This window comes from Carcharhinus amblyrhynchos, chromosome 4 (genome assembly GCF_965287045.1).
Source record: "Carcharhinus amblyrhynchos chromosome 4, sCarAmb.v2.hapA, whole genome shotgun sequence".
Taxonomy (NCBI): Eukaryota; Metazoa; Chordata; class Chondrichthyes; order Carcharhiniformes; family Carcharhinidae; genus Carcharhinus; species Carcharhinus amblyrhynchos.
This window is the reverse complement of record NC_137327.1, coordinates 3,459,020-3,485,385: the sequence shown is the minus strand read 5'-3', so window position 1 is coordinate 3,485,385 and position 26,366 is coordinate 3,459,020. Positions and strand designations below refer to the sequence as shown.

The window sequence follows — 26,366 nt, the reverse complement described above, 5'->3', positions numbered from 1 at the left end:
ATGGAACTACTGCAGGCATCAAATACACAGCTTGTCGTGTATATGCTGGCTAAATTAAAAGAGCTGTTCGAGTTGTCCCACTCCCGTACCTTTGATCCCATCGCCCTGAGAGCAAGTGAGAGTTGACAAACGCTGAAGTGCTTTTACTCAGCAGCGATAATCCACTGATTTAACAAGTCTCTCTTGCAGCAAAGCAATGCTGGAACTGGGAGTGTGAGTGATGACGGATGGTTAGACATTCCACTCCAACTCACAAAACTGCAAAGCTTCACACACAATAGACACATTCTCCTTCCCAGAGCCATGCGATGTTCTGGGAGAGTCAAAACAGATCAAAACCCAAGGGCAAATTGAAGGAAAAACAAAAAAGATGGAAAATTGCTCGAGCAGGAACGAGAAGGATTCTGAAAACCAGAGTTAAACATTCAGAAACTTTTCTCCCCTAACATTGATGCAAGAGAATGGGTACCACATGGCAGACTAGAATAGAAAATCATTGGGGCGGGGCGGGGGGGGGGGGTGTGTGTGTGTGTGTGTGTGTGTGTGTGTGTGTGTGTGTGTGTGTGTGTGTGTGCGCGCGCGCGCGTGTGTGTGTGCGTAGAGAGAGAGGATGAGGTGATATATACTCTGCAATTCAGAAACTAATCTGACTGGCCGATTTTCACCAGGATTTTGACCCAGTGACAGTGGAGGAGCGGCGATATATTTCCAAGTCAGGATGGTCTGTGACTTGAAGAGGAACTTGTGGATGGTAGTGTTCCCATGTGCCTACTACCCTTGTGCTGCTAGGTGACAGAGGCCATGGGTTTGGAAGGTGCTGTCAAAGGAGTCTTGGTGAGTTCCTGCAGTGCGCCTGGTGGATGGTACACACGGCTGTTCCTGTGCAGTGGGCGAGGGATTGGACGTTTAAGGTGCTGGATGAGGTGTCATTCATGTGGGTTGCTTTGTCCTGGATAGTGTGGAGCTTCTAGTATTGTTAGGGCTGTATTTATCCAGGCAAGTGGAGAATATTCCATTACAATCCTGACAATGTAGATGGTGGACAGGCTTTGAGGAAGTCAGGAGGCGAGTTACTCACCGCAGGGTTCACATTCTCTGACCTGCTCTTGTAGCCATAGTATTTACATGGCTAGTCAGGTTCAGTTTCTTACCAAAGGTAACCCCCAGATGTTGATAGTGGGGAATTCAGAGCTAATAAAGCTTTTGAATGTCAAAGGGAGATGGTTAGAATCTCTCAAATAGTTTTTAGTCTCACTCCTCCGCAACTTTTCTCCAAACCTATCCAATCTTGCAAACCTATCCAATGCCCTTTCAAAACCCATAACAGAATCTCTCTCACTGCACTCTCAGACAGTACATTCTAGACCCTAACCACTCGCTGTGTGAATCTGTCTCCACCACACTCTCAGACAGTACATTCCGGATCCTAACCACTCGCTGAGTGAATCTGTCTCTACCACGCTCTCAGACAGTGCTTTCCAGATCCTAACCACTCGCTGTGTGAATCTGTCTCCACCACACTCTCAGATAGTACATTCCAGAGCCTAACCAGTCGCTGAGTGAATCTGTCTCCACCACGCTCTCAGACAGTAAATTCCAAATCCTAACCACTCATTTATTTAAATGTTTTCCCTCACATCAACATTGCTTCTTTTTCTAAGCACCTTAAATTGGTGATCTCGGGTGTTTGATCCTTCCACTAACAGGAATAGTTATTCTCCACCTATTCTGCTGAGACCTTACCTGATTTTGAACATCATTGTATAATCTCCTCTCAATCTTTTCTTAGAATCCCTACAGTGCAAAAGGAGGTCATTCAGCTCATTGGCCCTACACTGACAACAATGCCACCCAGTCTATCCCCATAACCCCAAATATTTAGCCTGCTGGATTTTTACTGCCCTTGCCCTTCTAGGTGGTGGAAGGTGTTGTTTAAGGAGCCTTGGTGAGTTGCTGCAGTGCATCTTGTAGATGGTACACACAGCTGCCATTGTGCTTCAGTGTTGGAGGGAATGTGCGTTTATGGTGGCGAATAAGGGGGAGGGAAATGAGTCAAGTGGAATATAGAACATAGAATACTACAGTGCAGAAAGAGGCCCTTCGGCCCATCGAGTCTGCACCGAACACAATCCCACCCAGGCCCTACCCCTATATCCCTACATATTATACCCACTAATCCCTCTAACCTACACATCCCTGGATACTAAGGGGCAATTTCTTAGCACGGCCAATCAATCAACCTAACCCACACATCTCTGGACTGTGGGAGGAAACTGGAGCACCCGGAGGAACCCACGCAGACACGAGGAGAATGTGCAAACTCCACACAGACAGTGACCCGAGCCAGGAATCGAACCCAGGACCCTGGAGCTGTGAAGCAGCAGCGCTAACCACTGTGCTACCGTGCTGCCCAATACTTTGTCCTGGATGGTGTTGAGCTTCAAGTGTTGTTGGAGCTGCACTCACCCAGGCACGTGGAAAGTCTTCTGTCACACTCCTGACTTGTGCCTTGTGGATGGTGAATTTCTCTGCATTCTCAGAGATGTAAACCTTCCCCTTGCCCCCAGCCTTTGTAAATCCTCCCAGCTTAGGACCTCGGGACATTCCCAAGTGTTTTCCCAAGCCTGGGAACTACAGGGTGGTGAGTTTAACAAGGGGTAGTTTAGCATGATCAATCTACCTAAACTTGCACATTTTTGGACTGTGGGAGGAAATCAGAGTACCCAGAGAAAACCCACAAGGAGAATGTACAAACGCTACACAGACCGATAGTTACCCAAGGCCGGAATTGAACCCGGGTCCCTCGTGCTGTGATGCAACAGTGCTAATCACTGTGCCACTCTAATTAAATCTCCTATATTCAGGAGCCTGGTGGTTGTATCAGTATTATTTTGATGAGTCAGCAACTGTGACCATATATCCACCCTGAGGGTCAGTGCCAGAATGGAATGCAGTTTCTCTGAATGGTGTCTAATGATTGTACAGAAGTTTGGTTAAACTCTAACCAGGTTCTGCAGAGTCATGACAGAATTTCTACCTCTTTGTTGTCTTGTGATAAAGGCCAACATTCCATATCAGAACGGCAATGTTTAAATACAGCTTTCATTGTGGAGGTGGGGACCACTGTGATTTTAGACTCAAGTCCACTCTATTTTGTTTAGAGTTCTTGAACTATCCACATGGGTAGTGATACCAATATTTCCCCTGGCCTGCCCTTCACTCCAAACCAAATAAGAACCGAACCAAACTGGGAAGACAGGATGAACAGGTTCAGTCTCAGCACTGGGTCCAGACAGCCAGAGGCGGACCTTCAGGAGATAGGAGTCAGCCAGCCTCTCAGAAAGACAAAGCACTAAAAACGGGTCGCAGTTTTGGTTTTCGAGGCAGCAACGTTCCAGCGGAATAGGCTCACTGCCCCGATTGAATTCCCCAAAATTCCCAGCAGTACAAATGGGAATCCTGAAGTGGTGACACCCAGCTTAAAGCTTCAAGTCATAAATCAGACTTTTCTGAAAAGTGTCCGTCACTGCTGCAGGAATCAGAGAGATAAATCACAGCAGGTGGCAAAAGAAAATCAAATAGGGCACTTTCTCCCCAAATTTGCTTCCATTGAATGGACATTGTCTCTTTCACCTTCTTCCATTGGGAAAAAGATACTAAAGTCAGAGGTCACATACCAACCAACTCAAGACCAGCTTCTTCCCTGCTATCAGACTTTTGAATGGACCTACCTTGCCCTCAGCTGATGCTTTTCTGCACTCTAGCTATGTCTATAACACTACATTTGTGTTCTCTCCTTCACTTCTCTATGGGGCGGCACGGTGCCACAGTGGTTAGCACTGCTGCCTCACAGCACCAGGGACCCAGGTTCAATTCCAGCCTCTGTCTGTGTGGAGTTTGCACATTCTCCCTGTGTCTGCGTGGGATTCCTCCCACAATCCAAAGATGTGCGAGCTAGGTGGATTGGCCATGCTGAATTCACCCTAATTCAGGGGAACTAGCTCAGTCAATATATGAAGATAGGGCCTGAGTGATATTGTTGTAGGTGCAGACTTGATGGGCCAAATGGTCTCCTTCTGTACTGTAGGGATTCTATGAACAGAACGCATGCAAGAAACAATATTTTTCACTGTATGTTGACAATAATAAATCAAATCAAATTAAAATCAAATCATCTGATCCAGTGGGGGAAAACTTGCTGAAACCTCCTGGAGGATGTGGAACCAGCAGTCCATTTCTTTAACGTCCATTCATATGTAGAAAAACAAAATAATGCAGATGCTGAAAATCCAGAATAAATCAGAATAGGCCAGGCAGTGTCAGTGCAGAGAGAAACAGCTAACGTACCAGGTTAGGAGGAGCAGTGGAGGATCTTTAAGGAGATCTTTCTTGGTGCTCAGCAGAAATTTATTCCGATGGTTAAAAAGGACAGTAGGAGGAGAGGTAATAAGCCGTGGATAACAAAGGAGGTGAAGGAAAGTGTTAAATTAAAAGCGGAGGCGTTTAGAGTAGCTAAGAGTAGTGGGCGAGAAGAGGATTGGGAGAGGTTTAAATGTCAACAAAGATTGACAAAGAAGTTGATAAAGAAGGGTAGGAGAAACTATGAAGCTGGGCTAGCGCTTAATATAAAAAAGGATAGCAAGAGTTTTTATAAATATATAAAAAGGAAGAGGCTGGCTAGGGTGAACGTTGGACCCTTAGAGGGTGAGAAGGGGGACTTAGTGGTAGGGGATGGGGAAATGGCTGAGGTCTTGAATAACTTTTTTGTTTCTGTCTTCACGGAGGAGGGCGTGAATAATTTGCCGGGTGTTAGCGATGGAAAGATGGTAGGAGTGGAGGGCCTGAATGACATTATTGTTACTAGAGAGGCAGCGCTCGACAGACTGGAGGGGCTGATTGTGGACAAGTCGCCAGGACCGGATGGAATGCATCCGGGGGTTCTGAAAGAAATGGCGGAGGTGATAGTGGATGCCTTGGTGGTTATTTTCCAGACGTTGCTGGATTCCGGGGAAGCGCCGGAAGATTGGAAAACGGCTAATGTTACGCCATTGTTTAAGAAGGGTGCCAGGCAAAAGGCAGGGAATTATAGGCCGGTTAGTTTAACGTCTGTTGTAGGTAAAATGTTAGAATCCGTCATCAAGGAGGAAATAGCGAGGCATCTTGAGGGGAATTGCTTGATAGAGCAGACGCAGCACAGTTTCGTTAAAGGGAAGTCGTGTCTGACAAATTTACTGGAGTTCTATGAGGATGTGTCTAGGGCGGTGGATAGAGGAGAGCCGGTGGATGTGGTCTTTCTTGATTTTCAGAAGGCGTTTGACAAGGTACCTCACAAGAGGTTATTGCAGAAGGTCAGGGGACATGGAGTTGGGGGTAGGGTGTTAGCGTGGATAGAGGATTGGTTGTCAAATAGGAGGCAGAGAGTGGGGGTCAATGGGTGCTATTCGGATTGGCGGATGGTGACTAGTGGAGTACCCCAGGGGTCGGTGCTGGGGCCTCAGCTATTTACCATTTATATAGATGATCTGGAGGAGGGAACCGAGTGTATGGTGTCGAAATTTGCTGATGACACCAAGATTGGTGGAACGGCAAATTGTGCAGAGGGTGTGGAGAGTCTACAGAAGGATCTAGATAGGCTGGGCGAATGGGCCAGGAACTGGCAAATGGAATTTAATGTTGGCAAGTGCGAGGTGGTCCACTTTGGTAGGAATAATGGTAGGAAGGATTATTACTTACGTGGCAAAATACTGCAGCAGGCGACGATGCAGAGGGACCTCGGGGTCCTTGTGCATGAGTCGCAAAAACCCAGCTTGCAGGTGCAGCAGGTGGTCAGGAAGGCTAATGGGATGCTGGCCTTCATAGCGAGGGGGATTGAATATAAAAGTAGGGAGGTCTTGCTGCGGCTGTATAGGGCATTGGTGAGGCCGCAGCTGGAGTACTGTGTGCAGTTTTGGGCGCCGTACTTACGCAAGGATATTTTGGCCTTGGAGCGAGTGCAGAGGAGGTTTACTAGGCTGATGCTGGAGTTGAGGGGGTTGAGCTTAAGGATTAAGGGTTATGGGGAGAGGGCGGGAAAGTGGAACTGAGCAGCGACAGATCAGCCATGATCTTATTGAATGGCGGGGCAGGCTCGAAGGGCTAGATGGCCTACTCCTGCTCCTATTTCTTATGTTCTTATGTTCTTATGACCTTTGAAACTTTCTAGTGAAAGGTCACCTCAACTTGAAACTTTAACTCTCCCTCTCTACAGATGATGTGGAGATGCCGGCGTTGGACTGGGTAGGCACAGTAAGAGGTCTCACAACACGAGGTTAAAGTCCAACAGTTTGGACCTGATGTGTGAGGTCTCCAGAAGCTGCCTGACCTGCTGAGTTTTTCCAGCATTCTCTGATCTTATCCTGGGATGCATCTTTCCTTTCTTTTCCTGATCCATTACCATCTTCTACTACTTGATTTTTGATGTGATTTATTATTGTCACATGTATAAGTGTACAATGAAAAGTATTGTTTCTTGCGCCCTATACAGACAAAGCATACCAATCATAGGGAAGGAAAGGAGACAGTGCAGAATGTAGCCTTACAGTCATGGCTGGGGTGTAGAGAGCACCGTCCCTTCCGTTTTTCTCATCTCACTTCCCCTTACCCCATCACTGTCTCCTTCACAACCTCTTTCCATCACTCTGCACTTATTTCAATCGGTGTTTGTGATCAGAGTTACCTGTAGTCAGGGTGTAGAGAAAATACCAAACTGGGAGTGAACAAACTCAAGCAACAAGCATGCTGTGCTGTAATTAAAAACACACACATTCTTTCACCAGCTAATCTTGCACCTACAATTACAAAGATTGTTGCATAATCCCAGTTCATTATAATCACACCACGCATTCACACAGTCTCCTTCCTTGTTTACACTGTGCTTTCAAACTCAAGATTTAAACAGTATTTACAGCACAGAAACAGGCCATTCAGCCCAACTGGTGTACACTCATGCTCCATACGAACTCCTCCCACCTCCCATAATAGAACATATCCTTCTATTCCTTTCTCCCTCATTTGTTTAACCAGCTTCCCCTTAAATTACACTTTTCACCTCAACCACTTCCCTTTGGTAGTGGCTTCCATGTTCTCACCAGCCTCTGTGTTAAGAAATCTTGACTGGTTCGATTAGTCGATTGTTAAACCCAAGATAGAAAATGCTGGAAAATTTCAGCAGGTCTGGCAGCATCTGTCAGGAGAGAAAAGAGCTGACGTTTCGAGTCCAGATGACCCAGCTCTGCACAGCTCCAGGGAACTGGGTTCGATCACCGCTTGGGTCACTGTCTGTGTGGAGTTTGCACATTCTCCTCGTGTCTGTGTGGGTTTCCTCCGGGTGCTCCAGTTTCATCCCACAATCCAAAGATGTGCGGGTTAGGTCAATTGGCCATGCTAAAATTGCCCCTTAAGTGTCCTAAGATGCGTAGGTTAGAGGGATTAGTGGGTAAATATGTTGGGATATGGGGGTAGAGCCTGGGTGGGATTGTGATCAGTGCAGACTTGATGGGCCGAATGGTGTCTTTCTGTAATGTAGGGTTTCTTTGATTCTATGACCCTTTGTCAAAGCTCTGACGAGGAGTCATCTGGACTTGAAATATCAGCTCTTTTCTCTCCTTACAGATGCTGCCAGACCTGCTGAGATTTTCCAGCATTTTCTCTTTTGGTTTCAGCATCCGCAGTAACTTGCTTTTGTTTTAGTCATTAGCTAAACTGGCCCTCGGTCAGTCTGCCTCATACACAATGTGTCACTCCTACATGCAGCCCAGCCCCCTCCCAGGAATACCTTATTCCAGGATAAAGCATAACAAACACTGATAATGATACAAGATCATAGAATCCATACAGTGCAGAAGGAGGCCATTCGGCCCATCGAGCCCGCCCCGACAGCAATCCTGCAGATGGTGGAATTTAAGTTCAATGAAAACTATCTGGAATTAAGAATCTACTGATCACCATGAAACCATTGTCAGAAAAACCCATCTGGTTCACTAATGTCCTTTAGGGAATGGGATTTAATGGGATTGAGAGTTATAGATAGGCCTGGTAGGTAGGGATATGATCGGCGCAACTTGTGGGCCGAAGGGCCTGTTTGTGCTGTTCTATGTTCTATGAAATCTGCTGTCCTTACCTGGTTTGGCCCACATGTTACTCCTGAGCCACAGCAATGTGACTCTCAGTTGCCCTCCAAGGGCAATTAGGGATGGGCAATAAATGCTGGCCCAGCCAGTGACGCCCATGTCTCATGAATGAATAAAAAAAATCTCCCAGGCCCTATCCCATAACCCCATGTATTTACTCTGCTAATCCCCCTGACACTAAGGGTCAATTTAGCACGGCCAATCCAGCTGACCTGCACATCTTTGGAGTGTGGGTGGAAACCGGAGCACCCGGAGGAAACCCTCGCAGACACGGGGGGGATGTTGAGTGTAAAACTGCCTCGCTCATACATCAGCACAGAAGCATTGAAGATGTGACTTTTGATTTCCAGTTTGTGATTAACCGGGTCAGGGTGAGACCAGCCCCAAAGGATAGAATTCATGGAATCCCTACAGTGCAGAATGCATTCGGCCCATCGAGTCTAAACTGACTCTCCTACAGGGAATCCCATCCATGCTCTATCCCCATAACCTCATGTATTCACCCCACTAATCCCCCTAACCTACACATCCTGGAACTGGATGTCCATTTAAATCCAGTCACCTCTTCACTATGGTACAGTGGCTGAATCAGATTTCTGAGTCGTGGACAGGTATTCGCTCTCTAGCATTTCCTTTGTGACTTTTACAGCCTCAAAACACCCCAAAAATACTTCACAGCCAGTGAAAGATTTCAGGGTGCAGTCACTGTTGCTGTGTGCATTCTGGCCACCAAGGTTCCTACATGATAAGATCCCACAAAAAGCAGGTTAACTGAGAGATTGGAGAATAAATCATAGAATCCTACAGTGCAGAAGGAGGCCATTTGGCCCATCAGGTTACTGGTGAGGCCGCAGCTGGAGTACTGTGTGCAGTTTTGGTCGCCGCACTTGTGGAAGGATATATTGGCCTTGGAGGGAGTGCAGAGGAGGTTCACTAGGCTGATACCGGAGATGAGGGGGTTGGACTATGAAGAGAGATTAAATTGGCTGGGTCTGTACTCGTTGGAGTTTAGAAGGATGAGGGGGGATTTTATAGAGATAAGATAATGAAGGGGATGGATAGGGTAGAGGTAGAGAGATTCTTCCCGCTTAGAAAGGACAGCAGGACTAGAGGGCACAGCCTCAAGATAAGAGGGGGGCAGTTTAGATCAGAGTTGAGGAGGAACTTCTTCACCCAAAGGGTGGTGAATCTCTGGAATTCTCTGCCCGTTGAAGTGGTGGAGGCTGCCTTGCTGAATATATTTGAGACATGGGTAGATAGGTTTCTGACAGACAGGGGAATTAAGGGTTATGGGGAGAAAGTGGGAAAGTGGAGCTGATCCACTTCAGATCAGCCATGATCTTATTGAATGGCAGTGCAGGCTCAAAGGGCTAGATGGCCTACTCCTGTTCCTATTTCTTATGTTCTTAATATGTTCTAGGTTTGCACCAATCCCACTCAAGCCCTATCCCCATAACCTCATGCATTTACTCTAGCTAGTTACCCTGTCACTAAGGGGCAATTTAGCACGGTCAATCAACATAACCCACGCATCTTTGGACCGTGGGAGGAAACCAGAGCATCCGGATGAAACCCACGCAGACACAGGGAGAATGTGCAAACTCCATATGAACAGACAGCAACCCAAACCGGGAAGCGAATCGGGTCCCTGGCACTGTGAGGCAGCTGTGCTGACCACTGTGCCACATTATTGGAAGGTTTAGTCTAGTTCTGTGATGGATATGGAATAAACAAACTGTCAGGAAGGTGCTGGCACTCAGTCACCCCTTGGACCTGAATCATCTCCCTCTGTGATTGCCTCCTATTCCAACTCAAGTCTTCCACAGGCTTCCAACAAAAACTCTTCTTCCAAAACCCGGAGGTTTTCAATGCCCATCACCTCCTTCACTGACACCATTCTGAAGTCTAACACGGAGGAACAAAGGCTTGTGGGATGCAAGGATCAAGTAGGTCAAAAGAAAGGACTTGCATTTCTATAGCACCTTTCGCAGCCTTAGGATATCCCATAGCTTGCTAGCATTTTTTTTTGAAGAGTTGCCACTATGGTGATCTAAAAAAAATGCAGCTGCCAAGTGTGCACAGCAAGATCCCACAATCATGACAATTAAACAATGTCACTGCCATCCATCTCAGGGAACACAAGGGATTGCAAGTTTAACACCTCATCTGAAAGATGGCACATCCGACAGTGCAGCAGTCCTTCAGTACTGCACAGCGGCTATTACAGACTCAGTGTGAGCAAAAGAGAAAATGCTGGAAAATCTCAGCAGGTCTGGCAGCATCTGTAAGGAGAGAAAAGAACTGATGTTGAATCCAGATGACCCTTTGTCAAAGCTCGCTATTGACATCTGGATTCGAAACGTCAGCTCTTTTCTCTCCTTACAGATGCTGCCACACCTGCTGAGATTTTCCAGCATTTTCTCTTTTGGTTTCAGATTCCAGCATCCGCAGTAATTTGTTTTTATCTCAGCGTGTAAGCCTGGGTTGTGTGCTCAGGTCCACGGAGTGGAATTTGAACCCACAACCTCATGACTAAGAGGCAAAATTGCTACCCGCATTGCCAAGGCCAGAGGAAGTGACTCAATGTGCTTCAAGCTCACAAGACTGTACCATAAAACAGGGTAGGACGAAGGGAGCCAGTGTTTTCAGGCACATCGTTCTCTGGGCTGAGACTGACCTTAGGATACAAAAAAGGATTCTCAACAACCTCACCAGCTCCTCCCGTTTAAGTGGAATGGCTAGTCCTGCGTTAGCAGGTGGCTTGCGCTCCTGTTGGCATGGTGCCACCAGCTTCACACACAAGCCATTGTGCCACATTTGAAATTAGACCCAATCTGAATGCAATGCTAAAACTTGACACACAAACGGTTCCAGAGTCGCTTGAATGGATTCCAATAATTCAAAGGCCTGCTTGCATTCCCTCAACTCTTGCTTCCGCCTACAACTTAACTGGCTTTTCAAATCAAGTTGAGATCGTACTTAAAGATTTCCAGAAGGTGAAATTTGAGAAGGTGTCACATCAAAGGTTATTGTGGAAAATAAAAGCTCATGGTGTAAGGGTTAACATATTGGCATAGGGAGAAGATTGGCTGGCTAACAGCAAACAGAAAGTAGGCATAAATAAGTAATTTTCAGATTGGCAGATTGTAATAGGTGTGTGCCACAGGGATCAGTGCTGGGACTTCAACTGTTTATAGTTTATATAAATAACCTGGATGAAGGGATTGAAGGGTTGGGTTGTCAAGTTTGCCTGATGACACAAAATAGGAAGAAAATTAACTTATGAAGAGGACATAAGGAGGTTACAAAGAGAGAGAGAAAGGTGAAATGAATGGGCAAAGATCTGGCAAATGAGAGTATAATTTTTTTTATTCATTGGTGGGACGTGGGTGTCACTGGCTGGCCAGTGTTTATTGCCCATCCCTGGTTGCCTGAGGGCAACTAAGAGTCAGCCACATTGCTGTGGCTCTGGAGTCACATGTAGGCCAGACCGGGTAAGGACGGCAGATTTCCTTCCCGAAAGGGCATTAGTGAACCAGATGGGTTTTTCCGACAATCGACAGTGGTTTCATCGTCATCAGTAGATTCTTAATTCCAGATTTTTTTTATTGTATTCAAATTCCACCATCTGCCATGGAGGGATTCGAACCCAGGTCCCCAGAACATTAGCTGAGTTTCTGGATTAATAGTCTAGCCATATTACACCACTAGGCCATCACCTCCAATGTGGGCAAATATTGTCTGCTTTGGCAGAAAGAATAAAAAATAAGCTTATTACCTAAGTGTTGAGAGATTGCAGAGCTCTGAGCTGCAGAGGAATCTGGGTGTCCCAGTACATGAATCACAAAAGGCTGGTATGGAGGTCCAGCAAGGAATTGGGAAAGCTGGTAGAATGTTATCCTTTGTTGTGAGGGGAATTGAATACAAAAATAAGGAAGTAATGTTTCGGTTGTACAGGACAGGTGTGAGATGACAATACTGTGTACGTTATTGGTCGCCTTATTTAGGGAAATCCGTAAATGTTTTGGCAGTCATTCAAAGAAAGCTAACCAGATGGAATGGGTGGGTTTTCATTTGAGGAACAGTCAGGCAGGCTAGGCTCGTACCTGCTGGAGTTTAGAAGAGTAAGAGGCAACTTGAAACATACAAGATCCTATGGAGTATCGACAGGGTAGATGTGGGGAGGATTTTCCTTGTAGAATCTAGAACTGGGGGGAGGGGTCACTGTTTAGAAATAATCGGTCGCCCATTCAAAATGTAAATGAAGTGATTTTTTTCTCCCAAATGGTTCTGAGTTTTTAAGAACTCTCTTCCTCAAAAGGTGGTGGAAGCAGAGACTTTGAATATTTTTTTAAGGCAGAGGTGGACAGATTCTTGGTGAGCCAGGGGGTGAAAGGTCATCAGGGTTAGGCAGGATGCAGGTTGGAGGTTACTATTAGATCAGCCATCATCTTCTTATTGAATGGTGGAGGAGGATTGAGGGGCTGAATGGCCTACTCCTGCTCTTTGTTTGTATGTTTTAAAGTCTATTTAGAAGTAAGGCTTACGTTAACACTGCAATTAAGTTCCAGTGGAATTCCCCTAGTCCGGCGCCTGTTCAGGTCAATGCACCCTAACCAGCACGCCTCTCAGTCCGTGGGAGGAAACCGGAGCACCTGGAGGAAACCCACACAGACACGGGGAGAACGTGCAAACTCCACACAGACAGTGACCCGAGCCGGGAATCGAACCCGGGTCCCTGGTGCTGTGAGGCAGCCGCGCTAACCACTGTGCCACCGTGTAAGCTCACTGTCGTCTAACCATGATGACTGGAATTTGCTGTCCCCATTAAATGTGACATGTTTCGGAATGCCGTGCATTGGCTCAAACGCAGACTCATCAATAATAATGAAATTCAACTAAATTTCTTTTAAACATTCTTAACTCACGACAGGATTTAGCTGTGTTGGGTGGAGCGCGAATTACAATCTTTAAACAGAGAGGTTAGATCAGTAAACAATCAGGCAGGCAGGTTTACATTCTTCACAGATAACACTTTACACATTATCCTAGGACTGGCCAAACCCAAGTCAGAAAGGTGCCAAAACTCAGTAAAAATCATGCGTGTCCCCAGGGTGCTGGCCAATAATTATCCTACAACCAACACTGCAAAAACTCATCACATGGCTGTTTGTAAACTGGCTGCTGTGTTACCAGCACTTCACATGGTGGGAGAATGCTTCAGGAGGGGCTGGGAGCGTACTGGAGAAATACAGCCTTCCCTGCAACGATCTTCTTGTTAAAACTATTTTTTAAGAATCTGTGACAAGAAGGAAAGGGGAAATAAAAAAAAAGGGCAGAAGGATGGGAAAGGGGGTGCAGCCAAATCGAAGATTTCTCAAGCCGATCCCGTCAGGGCAAGACAAAATGTCTTTCAAGAGAAATTTTCCAAGGCTGGATGCGGTGACAAAATATACAAGAGCAGAAAGATACAAGCCACAGAAAACTGCCCAAACCACTGTGCCACCGTGCTGCTGTCTCACAGCGCCAGGGATCCAGGTTTGATTCCCAGCTTGGGTCAATGTCTGTGCGGAGTCTGCACGTTCTCCCCATGTCTGCGTGGGTTTCCTCTGGGTCCTTCGGTTTCCTCCCACAGTCCAGAAGATGTGCAGGTTATGTGGACTGGCTATGGGAAATGTGTGGGATTACAGGGATGGGGGTGCGGGGGTTGGGGGGGGAGGTGTTGGCCTGGATAAGATACTCATTCAAAGTCATGGTGCACATCCAATGGGCCGAATGGTCTCATTCTGCACTGGGCAGCCCAGTGGCACACTGGTTAGCGCTGCTGCTTCACAGCACTAGGGACCAGGTTTGACTCCCGGCTTGGGGCACTGTCTGTGCAGAGTCTGCACATTCTCCCCATGTCTGCGTGGGTTTCCTTTGGGTGCTCTAGTTTCCTCCCACAGTCCGAAAGACGTGCTGGTTAGGCACATTGGCCGTGCTAAATTCTCCCTCAATGTACCCGAACAGGTGGCAGAGTGTGGCGACTAGGAGATTTTCACAGTAACTTCATTGCAGTGTTAATATAAGCCTACTTGTGACACTCAAGTAAATTTTAAAAATAAACAGCAAATAGGAATTCAATTAAGAACATAAACTATTTTAAGTCTACAGCTATCTACAGCTCCCAATACACTGAGTGACATCAGTAACTTTTACCATGAGCCTGTGGGAATTCCAGATAAATGGGAAAGCTAACAAACAGACTGGAGGGAAAGATTAGATAGACCAGCATCAATGCCAATTCTCAGCCTGAAACACAAACTGGCTGCCAACCATTTACCGTTAAACGTCACGGCTCAGCTCAGTCCCTCAGTGCTAGAGATACCTCCAGAAATAGTTCCTGAACATCTAAGGCTTCATCTTTGACTTGTATTGGGTTGCCCTGACTTCAGCAAGAGGGAAATCCCATTCCAATCAATCTCAGCACTGGTGAGTAATTGGGGAGGAGGTTAGAGGAAGGTGAAAGAACAAACTGCACTTCTGTAGCACCTTTCACAGCCTCAGGACATCCCAAAGCACGTTGCATAAGATTTCGGAAATCTTATCAGTCAGCAAAGGATAAGATCAAAGCAAATCTTCACTCAGTAAAGCACGGTGGCACAGTAGGTTAGCACTGCTGCCTCACAGCGCCAAGGACCCGGGCTGGATTCCCAGCTCGGGTCACTGTCTGTGTGGAGTTTGCACATTCTCCTCGTGTCTGCGTGGGTTTCCTCCAGGTGCTCCAGTTTACTCCCACACTCTGAAAGACATTCTGTTTAGAGGTGCGTTGGCCATGCTAAATTCTCCCTCAGTGTAACCCGAACAGACACTGGAGTGTGGAAACAAGGGGAATTCCACAGTAACTTCACTGCAGTGTTATGTAGGCCTACTTGTGACTAATAAGTAAAACACTAAAAGCTTTAAATCGACGCCCTCCAATTGTTAATCACAATTGACACACAATTTACAGCAGACAGGAAGTAATCCATTTGTGCACTGCAGTGAGATAAATCACCATAATATCCTGATCTGGACACCAGGAAGAAGCATCTCTACTCTTTAAAAAAGTGACATGGGGTAAACAGGACTTTGGTCTCGTCTGAAAAACGGCACCTCTGACTCTGCAGCACTCCCACAGTATTGCACTGGGATTTGGTGGGGGGTCAGTCTAGGTCAGTGAGGGTCACTCTCGGCCAGCACATGAGTGGCCACGAGACTGAAATCGGGCTCGTTCACTAACCCTGACCCCATGAATAAAGATTAAATACATTCAATGCACGCCAAATATTTCATAAGTTATAGGAAAGGTTTAATTACCTATATATTAATAGAGCTACAATCAACTTAAGATGGTAAATGCAAATGGAATATTGAAGCTTTGGACGCAGAGGGAGCGCGTGGCTCTCACAGTCAATGTTGTGAGCAATCCACCCGCACCTCACTTCACTCCCCTTGCTTTATGTGAGAATCACTTCAGTCTCACCAGCAGGAAAAGATCTACACGGATCGGAATCAATGGAATGTGACCCTCTTTTAAGGTAACTCCACCAGCTGCCATGGTGGGCTTCAAACCCAGAACATTAGCCGAGTTTCCAGATTACCGGTCTGGCGATAATATCACTAGGCCATCGCTTCCCCTCATGCGTATGGGTGACAAAATGTCTCATTGGCCACACTCAGGACCCGGAAGGGCCACGTGTGGTCCCCTGGGCTCTAGGCTGTCCATCCCTGCTCTAGGCTCTGTGCCCAAAGTTCCTTCACACTGAGAATTTGAACACACAAATTGGCCCTCTGTCCCAGGACCAAGTTCACCGCTCACTGAAACCAGGGCTTCAACATAAAGCAAAACAGTGCAGAAGCTGGAAATCTTAAACAAAATGAGAAAATCCTGGGAACGCGTGGAGGATCAGGAGGAATCCGCAGAGAGAAACAGTAACAGCCGATTCCGAACAGACCCAATGTCCCGAAACTCAGAACCCGCGAGGGTCACCTGATTCCACCACAATCTGTAACCAGTTTTAAACGCTGCTCCATCTTCTATTCAACCTGAACCACCAGCTCTTTCTCCCTCTACAGATAAGACCATAAGATATAGGAGCAGAAACAGGCCACTCGGCCCACTGAGATGCTGCTCGGCCTGCTGATTACTTTCAGCATTTCCTTTTTTCTGTTTTAGGTCCACGAGAAATTGTTTTTAATATATGCCTGGCTCCTTCGGTAACACTCTCGCCCGTGGTTCCAACTTCCAGTCCCACTCCGGGACTCAAGCCCCAAAGACAAGGCTGCGGTACTGAGCGAGTGCCGCACTGTCAGAGGAGACAGTAACCGAGGCTCCAGCTGCCTGCTCTTGTGGATGTACAACACCCCGCAGCGCAGTTTCGAAGACAGGACGTAAGATGGTCCCGGCTAATATTTATCCCCTCAACACCACACAAACAGCAAAAGATCTATGACTCTATCTGGTCACACTGCAGTTTGTGGGAGTTTGCAGAGTGTAAAGCGGCTGTTGTGTTTCCTACATTACAGTGAAAAAAATTACTTCATTGTCTGTGAAGCTCTTTGTGGTGTCTGGTGGGCACGGAAAGCACTAAATAAAGGAGATTTTCTTCTCTTGTAGCTGTAATTAACTGCCCAGCAGTGATGAGGTGTGTGTGTGTTCGTTTGATGGGGAGAGGGGGTTTGTTTTGTGTGTGAGGAGGAGTGTAGGGATTTTGTGTGTCTGTGTGTGTGTGTGTGTGTGTGTGTGTTCTGTGGGGGCGGGGGGGGAGGTGTAGGAAGTGTTGTATGTGATTTTATATATAGAGAGAGAGAGGGAGAGACGTGTGTATGTATGAAGGTGTTTGTCTGTGTACACACAAACAAGGAACAGAAGTAGGCCATTCAGCCCCTCCAGCTTGTTCCATCATTTAATAACCTCTGCCCCCCCACCACCCCACTCCCGACTTACTAAGAATCTGCTTTAAAAATATTCAAAGACTCTGCTTCCAGCCCCTCCTCAGGAAGAGAGATCACAATCCTCTAGGATTCATCGCATCATTTCAAATATTCAACTCCTTATTTTTAAACAGGTTCTCCCACAAGAGGAAACATCTTTCAAACACAAAGTGTAAATGTGTGACCGTGTGCATACATGAAGGTTTGTGTGCTTGTATGAGGGCTTTGTGTGTATATACATGTGAGGGTGTATGGATGTGAGAGTTGTGTGTGTAAATGAAGGTTTAATAGAGGTGTGATGTATATATGACAGTCTGTACAGAAGATGCGTATGTTTACACATGAGGATGGTTGAGTGTGTATGAGATGTGTGTGAATGTATGTGGTGTATGTGTGAGGTGTTTGTGCAGAGGTGAGTGTAAATGGGGGTGTACAGAGCTGTATGTGCATATATGAGGGTGTGTGTGTTTACTGTGTACAAAGCTGCGTATAATAGGGGTTGTTTACTGTGTACATGGCTGTGTATATAAGGATGTTTGTGTCCAGAATGTATGTACATGACGGAGTTTAATGCATATACACAGAGCTGAGTGTGCGCGCACACGTGTCTGTGTGTATATATATATATATTTACACAGGGCTGCGCTCGCGTACGGGGGCTGCGCTCACGTGCGTTTATATATACAGAGCTCTCTGTGTGTGTATGTGTGTGTATATGTACACAGAGCTGTGTGTGTGTGTGTATGTGTGTGTATATGTACACAGAGCTGTGTGTGTGTGTGTATGTGTGTGTATATGTACACAGAGCTGTGTGTGTGTGTGTATGTGTGTGTATATGTACACAGAGCTGTGTGTGTGTGTGTATGTGTGTGTATATGTACACAGAGCTGTGTGTGTGTGTGTATGTGTGTGTATATGTACACAGAGCTGTGTGTGTGTGTGTATGTGTGTGTATATGTACACAGAGCTGTGTGTGTGTGTGTATGTGTGTGTATATGTACACAGAGCTGTGTGTGTGTGTGTATGTGTGTGTATATGTAGTAAAAAGTCTGACAACACCAGGTTTTAGTGCAACCTATTTATTTGATAATATACTCACAAGCTTTCGGGGTTAGTCCCTTCGTCAGGTGAAAAGGGACTAACCCCGAAAGCTTGTGAGTATATTATCAAATAAATAGGTTGGACTAAAACCTGGTGTTGTCAGACTTTTTACTGTGTTTACGCCAGTCCAACGCCGGCATACCCACATCATGTGTATATGTACACAGAGCTGTGTGTGTGTGTGTGTGTGTGTGTATATATGTACACAGAGCTGTGTGTGTGTGTGTGTGTGTATATATATATATATACACAGAGCTGTGTGTGTGTGTGTGTATATATATGTACACAGAGCTGTGTGTGTGTATATATATGTACACAGAGCTGTGTGTGTGTGTGTGTGTGTATATATATATGTACACAGAGCTCTGTGTGTGTGTGTGTGTATATATATGTACACAGAGCTGTGTGTGTGTGTGTGTGTGTGTATATATATGTACACAGAGCTGTGTGTGTGTGTGTGTGTGTATATATATGTACACAGAGCTGTGTGTGTGTGTGTGTGTGTGTATATATATGTACACAGAGCTGTGTGTGTGTGTGTATATATATGTACACAGAGCTGTGTGTGTGTGTGTGTGTGTATATATATATGTACACAGAGCTGTGTGTGTGTGTGTGTGTATATATATGTACACAGAGCTGTGTGTATGTGTGTGTGTGTATATATATATATGTACACAGAGCTGTGTGTGTGTGTATATATATATATGTACACAGAGCTGTGTGTGTGTGTGTGTGTATATATGTACACAGAGCTGTGTGTGTGTGTGTGTGTGTATATATGTACACAGAGCTGTGTGTGTGTGTGTATATATATATATGTACACAGAGCTGTGTGTGTGTGTGTGTGTATATATATGTACACAGAGCTGTGTGTGTGTGTGTGTATATATATGTACACAGAGCTGTGTGTGTGTGTGTGTGTGTATATATATATGTACACAGAGCTGTGTGTGTGTGTGTGTATATATATGTACACAGAGCTGTGTGTGTGTGTGTGTGTATATATGTACACAGAGCTGTGTGTGTGTGTGTGTGTGTATATATATGTACACAGAGCTGTGTGTGTGTGTGTGTATATATATGTACACAGAGCTGTGTGTGTGTGTGTGTGTATATATATGTACACAGAGCTGTGTGTGTGTGTGTGTGTGTATATATATGTACACAGAGCTGTGTGTGTGTGTGTGTGTGTATATGTACACAGAGCTGTGTGTGTGTGTGTATATATATATGTACAGAGGTGTGTGTGTGTGTATATATATGTACACAGAGCTGTGTGTGTGTGTGTGTATATATATGTACACAGGGCTGTGTGTGTGTGTGTGTATATATATGTACACAGAGCTGTGTGTGTGTGTGTGTATATATATGTACACAGAGCTGTGTGTGTGTGTGTGTGTATATATGTACACAGAGCTGTGTGTGTGTGTGTGTATATATGTACACAGAGCTGTGTGTGTGTGTATATATATACACAGAGCTGTGTGTGTGTGTATATATATACACAGAGCTGTGTGTGTGTGTGTGTATATGTACACAGAGCTGTGTGTGTGTGTGTGTATATGTACACAGAGCTGTGTGTGTGTGTGTGTATATATGTACACAGAGCTGTGTGTGTGTGTGTGTGTGTGTGTATATATGTACACAGAGCTGTGTGTGTGTGTGTGTGTATATATGTACACAGAGCTGTGTGTGTGTGTGTGTGTGTGTGTGTGTGTATATGTACACAGAGCTGTGTGTGTGTGTATATATGTACACAGAGCTGTGTGTGTGTGTGTGTATATATATGTACACAGAGCTCTGTGTGTGTGTGTGTGTGTATATATATATGTACACAGAGCTGTGTGTGTGTGTGTGTATATATATGTACACAGAGCTGTGTGTGTGTGTGTGTGTATATATGTACACAGAGCTGTGTGTGTGTGTGTGTGTATATATATGTACACAGAGCTGTGTGTGTGTGTGTGTATATATATGTACACAGAGCTGTGTGTGTGTGTGTGTGTATATATATGTACACAGAGCTGTGTGTGTGTGTGTGTGTATATATATGTACACAGAGCTGTGTGTGTGTGTGTGTGTATATGTACACAGAGCTGTGTGTGTGTGTGTATATATATATGTACAGAGGTGTGTGTGTGTGTATATATATGTACACAGAGCTGTGTGTGTGTGTGTGTATATATATGTACACAGGGCTGTGTGTGTGTGTGTGTGTGTATATATATGTACACAGAGCTGTGTGTGTGTGTGTGTATATATATGTACACAGAGCTGTGTGTGTGTGTGTGTGTGTGTATATATGTACACAGAGCTGTGTGTGTGTGTGTGTATATATGTACACAGAGCTGTGTGTGTGTGTGTGTATATATGTACACAGAGCTGTGTGTGTGTGTGTGTGTGTGTATATATGTACACAGAGCTGTGTGTGTGTGTGTGTATATATGTACACAGAGCTGTGTGTGTGTGTATATATGTACACAGAGCTGTGTGTGTGTGTGTGTATATGTACACAGAGCTGTGTGTGTGTGTGTGTATATGTACACAGAGCTGTGTGTGTGTGTGTGTATATGTACACAGAGCTGTGTGTGTGTGTGTGTATATATGTACACAGAGCTGTGTGTGTGTGTGTATATATGTACACAGAGCTGTGTGTGTGTGTGTGTGTATATATGTACACAGAGCTGTGTGTGTGTGTGTGTGTGTGTGTGTGTGTGTATATATGTACACAGAGCTGTGTGTGTGTGTATATATGTACACAGAGCTGTGTGTGTGTGTGTGTGTATATATGTACACAGAGCTGTGTGTGTGTGTGTGTGTATATATGTACACAGAGCTGTGTGTGTGTGTGTGTGTGTATATATGTACACAGAGCTGTGTGTGTATATATGTACACAGAGCTGTGTGTGTGTGTGTGTGTGTATATATGTACACAGAGCTGTGTGTGTGTGTGTGTGTGTGTATATATGTACACAGAGCTGTGTGTGTGTGTGTGTGTATATATGTACACAGAGCTGTGTGTGTGTGTATATATGTACACAGAGCTGTGTGTGTGTGTATATATGTACACAGAGCTGTGTGTGTGTGTGTGTATATGTACACAGAGCTGTGTGTGTGTGTGTGTGTGTGTATATATGTACACAGAGCTGTGTGTGTGTGTGTGTGTGTGTATATATGTACACAGAGCTGTGTGTGTGTGTGTGTGTATATATGTACACAGAGCTGTGTGTGTGTGTATATATGTACACAGAGCTGTGTGTGTGTGTATATATGTACACAGAGCTGTGTGTGTGTGTATATATGTACACAGAGCTGTGTGTGTGTGTATATATGTACACAGAGCTGTGTGTGTGTGTATATATGTACACAGAGCTGTGTGTGTGTGTATATATGTACACAGAGCTGTGTGTGTGTGTATATATGTACACAGAGCTGTGTGTGTGTGTATATATGTACACAGAGCTGTGTGTGTGTGTGTGTATATGTACACAGAGCTGTGTGTGTGTGTGTGTATATATGTACACAGAGCTGTGTGTGTGTGTGTGTGTGTGTATATATGTACACAGAGCTGTGTGTGTGTGTGTGTGTATATATGTACACAGAGCTGTGTGTGTGTGTGTGTGTGTGTGTGTATATATGTACACAGAGCTGTGTGTGTGTGTGTGTGTGTATATATGTACACAGAGCTGTGTGTGTGTGTGTGTATATATGTACACAGAGCTGTGTGTGTGTGTGTGTGTGTATATATGTACACAGAGCTGTGTGTGTGTGTGTGTGTGTATATATGTACACAGAGCTGTGTGTGTATATATGTACACAGAGCTGTGTGTGTGTGTGTGTGTGTGTATATATGTACACAGAGCTGTGTGTGTGTGTGTGTGTGTGTGTATATATGTACACAGAGCTGTGTGTGTGTGTGTGTGTGTATATATGTACACAGAGCTGTGTGTGTGTGTATATATGTACACAGAGCTGTGTGTGTGTGTATATATGTACACAGAGCTGTGTGTGTGTGTGTGTATATGTACACAGAGCTGTGTGTGTGTGTGTGTGTATATATGTACACAGAGCTGTGTGTGTGTGTGTGTATATATGTACACAGAGCTGTGTGTGTGTGTGTGTGTGTGTATATATGTACACAGAGCTGTGTGTGTGTGTGTGTGTATATATGTACACAGAGCTGTGTGTGTGTGTGTGTGTGTGTGTGTGTATATATGTACACAGAGCTGTGTGTGTGTGTGTATATATATATGTACAGAGGTGTGTGTGTGTGTGTATATATATGTACACAGAGCTGTGTGTGTGTGTGTGTATATATATGTACACAGAGCTGTGTGTGTGTGTGTGTATATATATGTACACAGAGCTGTGTGTGTGTGTGTATATATGTACACAGAGCTGTGTGTGTGTGTGTATATATGTACACAGAGCTGTGTGTGTGTGTATATATGTACACAGAGCTGTGTGTGTGTGTATATATGTACACAGAGCTGTGTGTGTGTGTATATATGTACACAGAGCTGTGTGTGTGTGTGTGTATATGTACACAGAGCTGTGTGTGTGTGTGTGTATATATGTACACAGAGCTGTGTGTGTGTGTGTGTGTGTGTATATATGTACACAGAGCTGTGTGTGTGTGTGTGTATATATGTACACAGAGCTGTGTGTGTGTGTGTGTGTGTGTGTGTGTGTGTATATGTACACAGAGCTGTGTGTGTGTGTGTGTATATATGTACACAGAGCTGTGTGTGTGTGTGTGTATATATATGTACACAGAGCTGTGTGTGTGTGTGTGTGTATATATATATATGTACACAGAGCTGTGTGTGTGTGTGTGTATATATATGTACACAGAGCTGTGTGTGTGTGTGTGTGTATATATGTACACAGAGCTGTGTGTGTGTGTATATATGTACACAGAGCTGTGTGTGTGTGTGTGTATATATATGTACACAGAGCTGTGTGTGTGTGTGTGTGTATATATATGTACACAGAGCTGTGTGTGTGTATATATATGTACACAGAGCTGTGTGTGTGTGTGTGTGTATATATATGTACACAGAGCTGTGTGTGTGTGTGTGTGTATATGTACACAGAGCTGTGTGTGTGTGTGTATATATATATGTACAGAGGTGTGTGTGTGTGTATATATATGTACACAGAGCTGTGTGTGTGTGTGTGTATATATATGTACACAGGGCTGTGTGTGTGTGTGTGTGTGTATATATATGTACACAGAGCTGTGTGTGTGTGTGTGTATATATATGTACACAGAGCTGTGTGTGTGTGTGTGTGTGTGTATATATGTACACAGAGCTGTGTGTGTGTGTGTGTATATATGTACACAGAGCTGTGTGTGTGTGTGTGTATATATGTACACAGAGCTGTGTGTGTGTGTATATATGTACACAGAGCTGTGTGTGTGTGTATATATGTACACAGAGCTGTGTGTGTGTGTGTGTATATGTACACAGAGCTGTGTGTGTGTGTGTGTATATATGTACACAGAGCTGTGTGTGTGTGTGTGTATATATGTACACAGAGCTGTGTGTGTGTGTGTGTGTATATATGTACACAGAGCTGTGTGTGTGTGTGTGTGTATATATGTACACAGAGCTGTGTGTGTGTGTGTGTGTGTATATATGTACACAGAGCTGTGTGTGTGTGTGTGTGTGTATATATGTACACAGAGCTGTGTGTGTATATATGTACACAGAGCTGTGTGTGTGTGTGTGTGTATATATGTACACAGAGCTGTGTGTGTGTGTGTGTGTGTGTGTATATATGTACACAGAGCTGTGTGTGTGTGTGTGTGTGTATATATGTACACAGAGCTGTGTGTGTGTGTGTGTATATATGTACACAGAGCTGTGTGTGTGTGTGTGTATATATGTACACAGAGCTGTGTGTGTGTGTGTGTATATATGTACACAGAGCTGTGTGTGTGTGTGTATGTATATGTACACAGAGCTGTGTGTGTGTGTGTGTATGTATATGTACACAGAGCTGTGTGTGTGTATGTATATGTACACAGAGCTGTGTGTGTGTGTGTATGTATATGTACACAGAGCTGTGTGTGTGTATGTATATGTACACAGAGCTGTGTGTGTGTGTGTATGTATATGTACATAGAGCTGTGTGTGTGTGTATGTATGTATATGTACATAGAGCTGTGTGTGTGTGTATGTATGTATATGTACACAGAGCTGTGTGTGTGTGTATGTATATGTACACAGAGCTGTGTGTGTGTGTATGTATATGTACACAGAGCTGTGTGTGTGTATGTATATGTACACAGAGCTGTGTGTGTGTGTATGTATATGTACACAGAGCTGTGTGTGTGTGTATGTATATGTACACAGAGCTGTGTGTGTGTGTATGTATATGTACACAGAGCTGTGTGTGTGTGTATGTATATGTACACAGAGCTGTGTGTGTGTATGTATATGTACACAGAGCTGTGTGTGTGTATATATGTACACAGAGCTGTGTGTGTGTGTATATATATGTACACAGAGCTGTGTGTGTGTATATATATGTACACAGAGCTGTGTGTGTGTATATATATATGTACACAGAGCTGTGTGTGTGTATATATGTACACAGAGCTGTGTGTGTGTATATATATAGAGCTGTGTGTGTGTATATATATACATAGAGCTGTGTGTGTGTGTGTGTATATATATATAGAGCTGTGTGTGTGTGTATATATATATATAGAGCTGTGTGTGTGTCTGTGTATACAGAGCTCTGTGTGTATGTAACTATATATAGAGATGTGTGTATATACACAGAGCTCTGTGTGTGTCTGTCTATACAGATCTGTGTGAGGGTGTTTATATAGAGCTGTGTATCTGTGTGTGCTGTACAAAGCTGTGTATATGAGGGTGTGTATACAGATCCATGTGTATATATGGTTACGCTACCAGTGAAATCACACTCACCACCTCCAGGATCTTGAGGCTGCCGAACCTGGAGCGCAGGTAGTCGGTGTCGCAGCTGATGCGGAGGGGGTGCGGAGCCAGAGCCGGCTCTGTGGTGGGCTGGTACGGGCTGCTGGCCCCGGACATCATGGAGGTGCTGGAGGCTTCTCCCCCGAAGCCATCCCCATCGCCGGCATCGCTCATCCTGCCCCGGGGAGACTGAGCAGCACCGCCCGGGACACAGGCACTCAGCGCGGCCGCACACAGCAAACTTTCCCCGGGAGTTTGGAGCGGATTTTAATTCCCGGGGAAGGGCGGCAGGGCCAGGGTTCGCTCACACAAAGCCCCGAGCATGGTGCCAGGCCCCCCGGACACACACCGCCTCTGCTGCCGCCTCTCCGCCTCCGATCCCCGGGCAGGGTGAGGACACTGAGCCGCTGCTGCTGCTGCCTCCCCGGCTGCCTGTCTCTCTCTGGCTCCCTCTCCCTGCCGCCTCCCTCTCTCTCTAATCCCACCTTCACTCCGCCTCTCCCTCTTTAATCTGTCATCTCCCCACTATTTATATTCGCAACTCGCGATCCAGTGTAATCCCCAATTTTATCAACCCCTAAACTGCCAGCCTCTCCCTGTCTGTCTATTCCCATTCCCAGTCTGTGTACTCCCAGTCTCTCTGTCCATTCCCAATCTGTCTCTTCCTAATCTGTCTATTCCCATTCCCAGTCTGTCTATTCCCAGTCTCTCTGTCCATTCCCAATCTGTCTCTTCCTAATCTGTCTATTCCCATTCCCAGTCTGTCTATTCCCAGTCTCTCTGTCTATTCCCATTCCCAGTCTGTCTATTTTTTGATTTGACTTATTATTATTATTAACATACAGTGACAAGTATTGTTTCTTGCACACTATACAAAGCACACTGATCATAGAGAAGGAACAGAGAGGGTGCAGAATGTAGTGTTACAGTCATAGCTAGGGTGTAGAGAAAGATCAACTTGGTGTGAGGTAGGTCCATTCAAAAGTCTGACAGCAGCAGGGAAGAAGCTGTTCTTGAGTCGGTTGGTCCATGACCTCAGACTTTTGTATCTTTTTCCCGAAGGAAGAAGGTGGAAGAGAGAATGTCCGGGGTGTGCGGGGTCCTTGATTTTGCTGGCTTCTTTTTGGAGGCAGCAGGAAGTGTAGACAAGAGTCAATGAATTCCCATTCTCTCTGTCTATTCCACT

General features: G+C 45.1%; 1 protein-coding gene across 1 annotated transcript in view; it reads right to left on the bottom strand.

The window, feature by feature from the left end:
• cmtm4 (CKLF-like MARVEL transmembrane domain containing 4) overlaps positions 1 to 25,631 on the bottom strand; it is an 88,653-nt gene extending 63,022 nt beyond the window's left edge. Inside the window, exon 1 of the mRNA XM_080186687.1 lies at positions 25,172 to 25,631. Coding sequence (XP_080042813.1) covers positions 25,172 to 25,354 — 183 coding nt within the window. The 5' untranslated portion in view covers positions 25,355 to 25,631. The remainder of the gene's footprint in view (positions 1 to 25,171) is intronic.
• Positions 25,632 to 26,366: the final 735 nt, after the last annotated feature.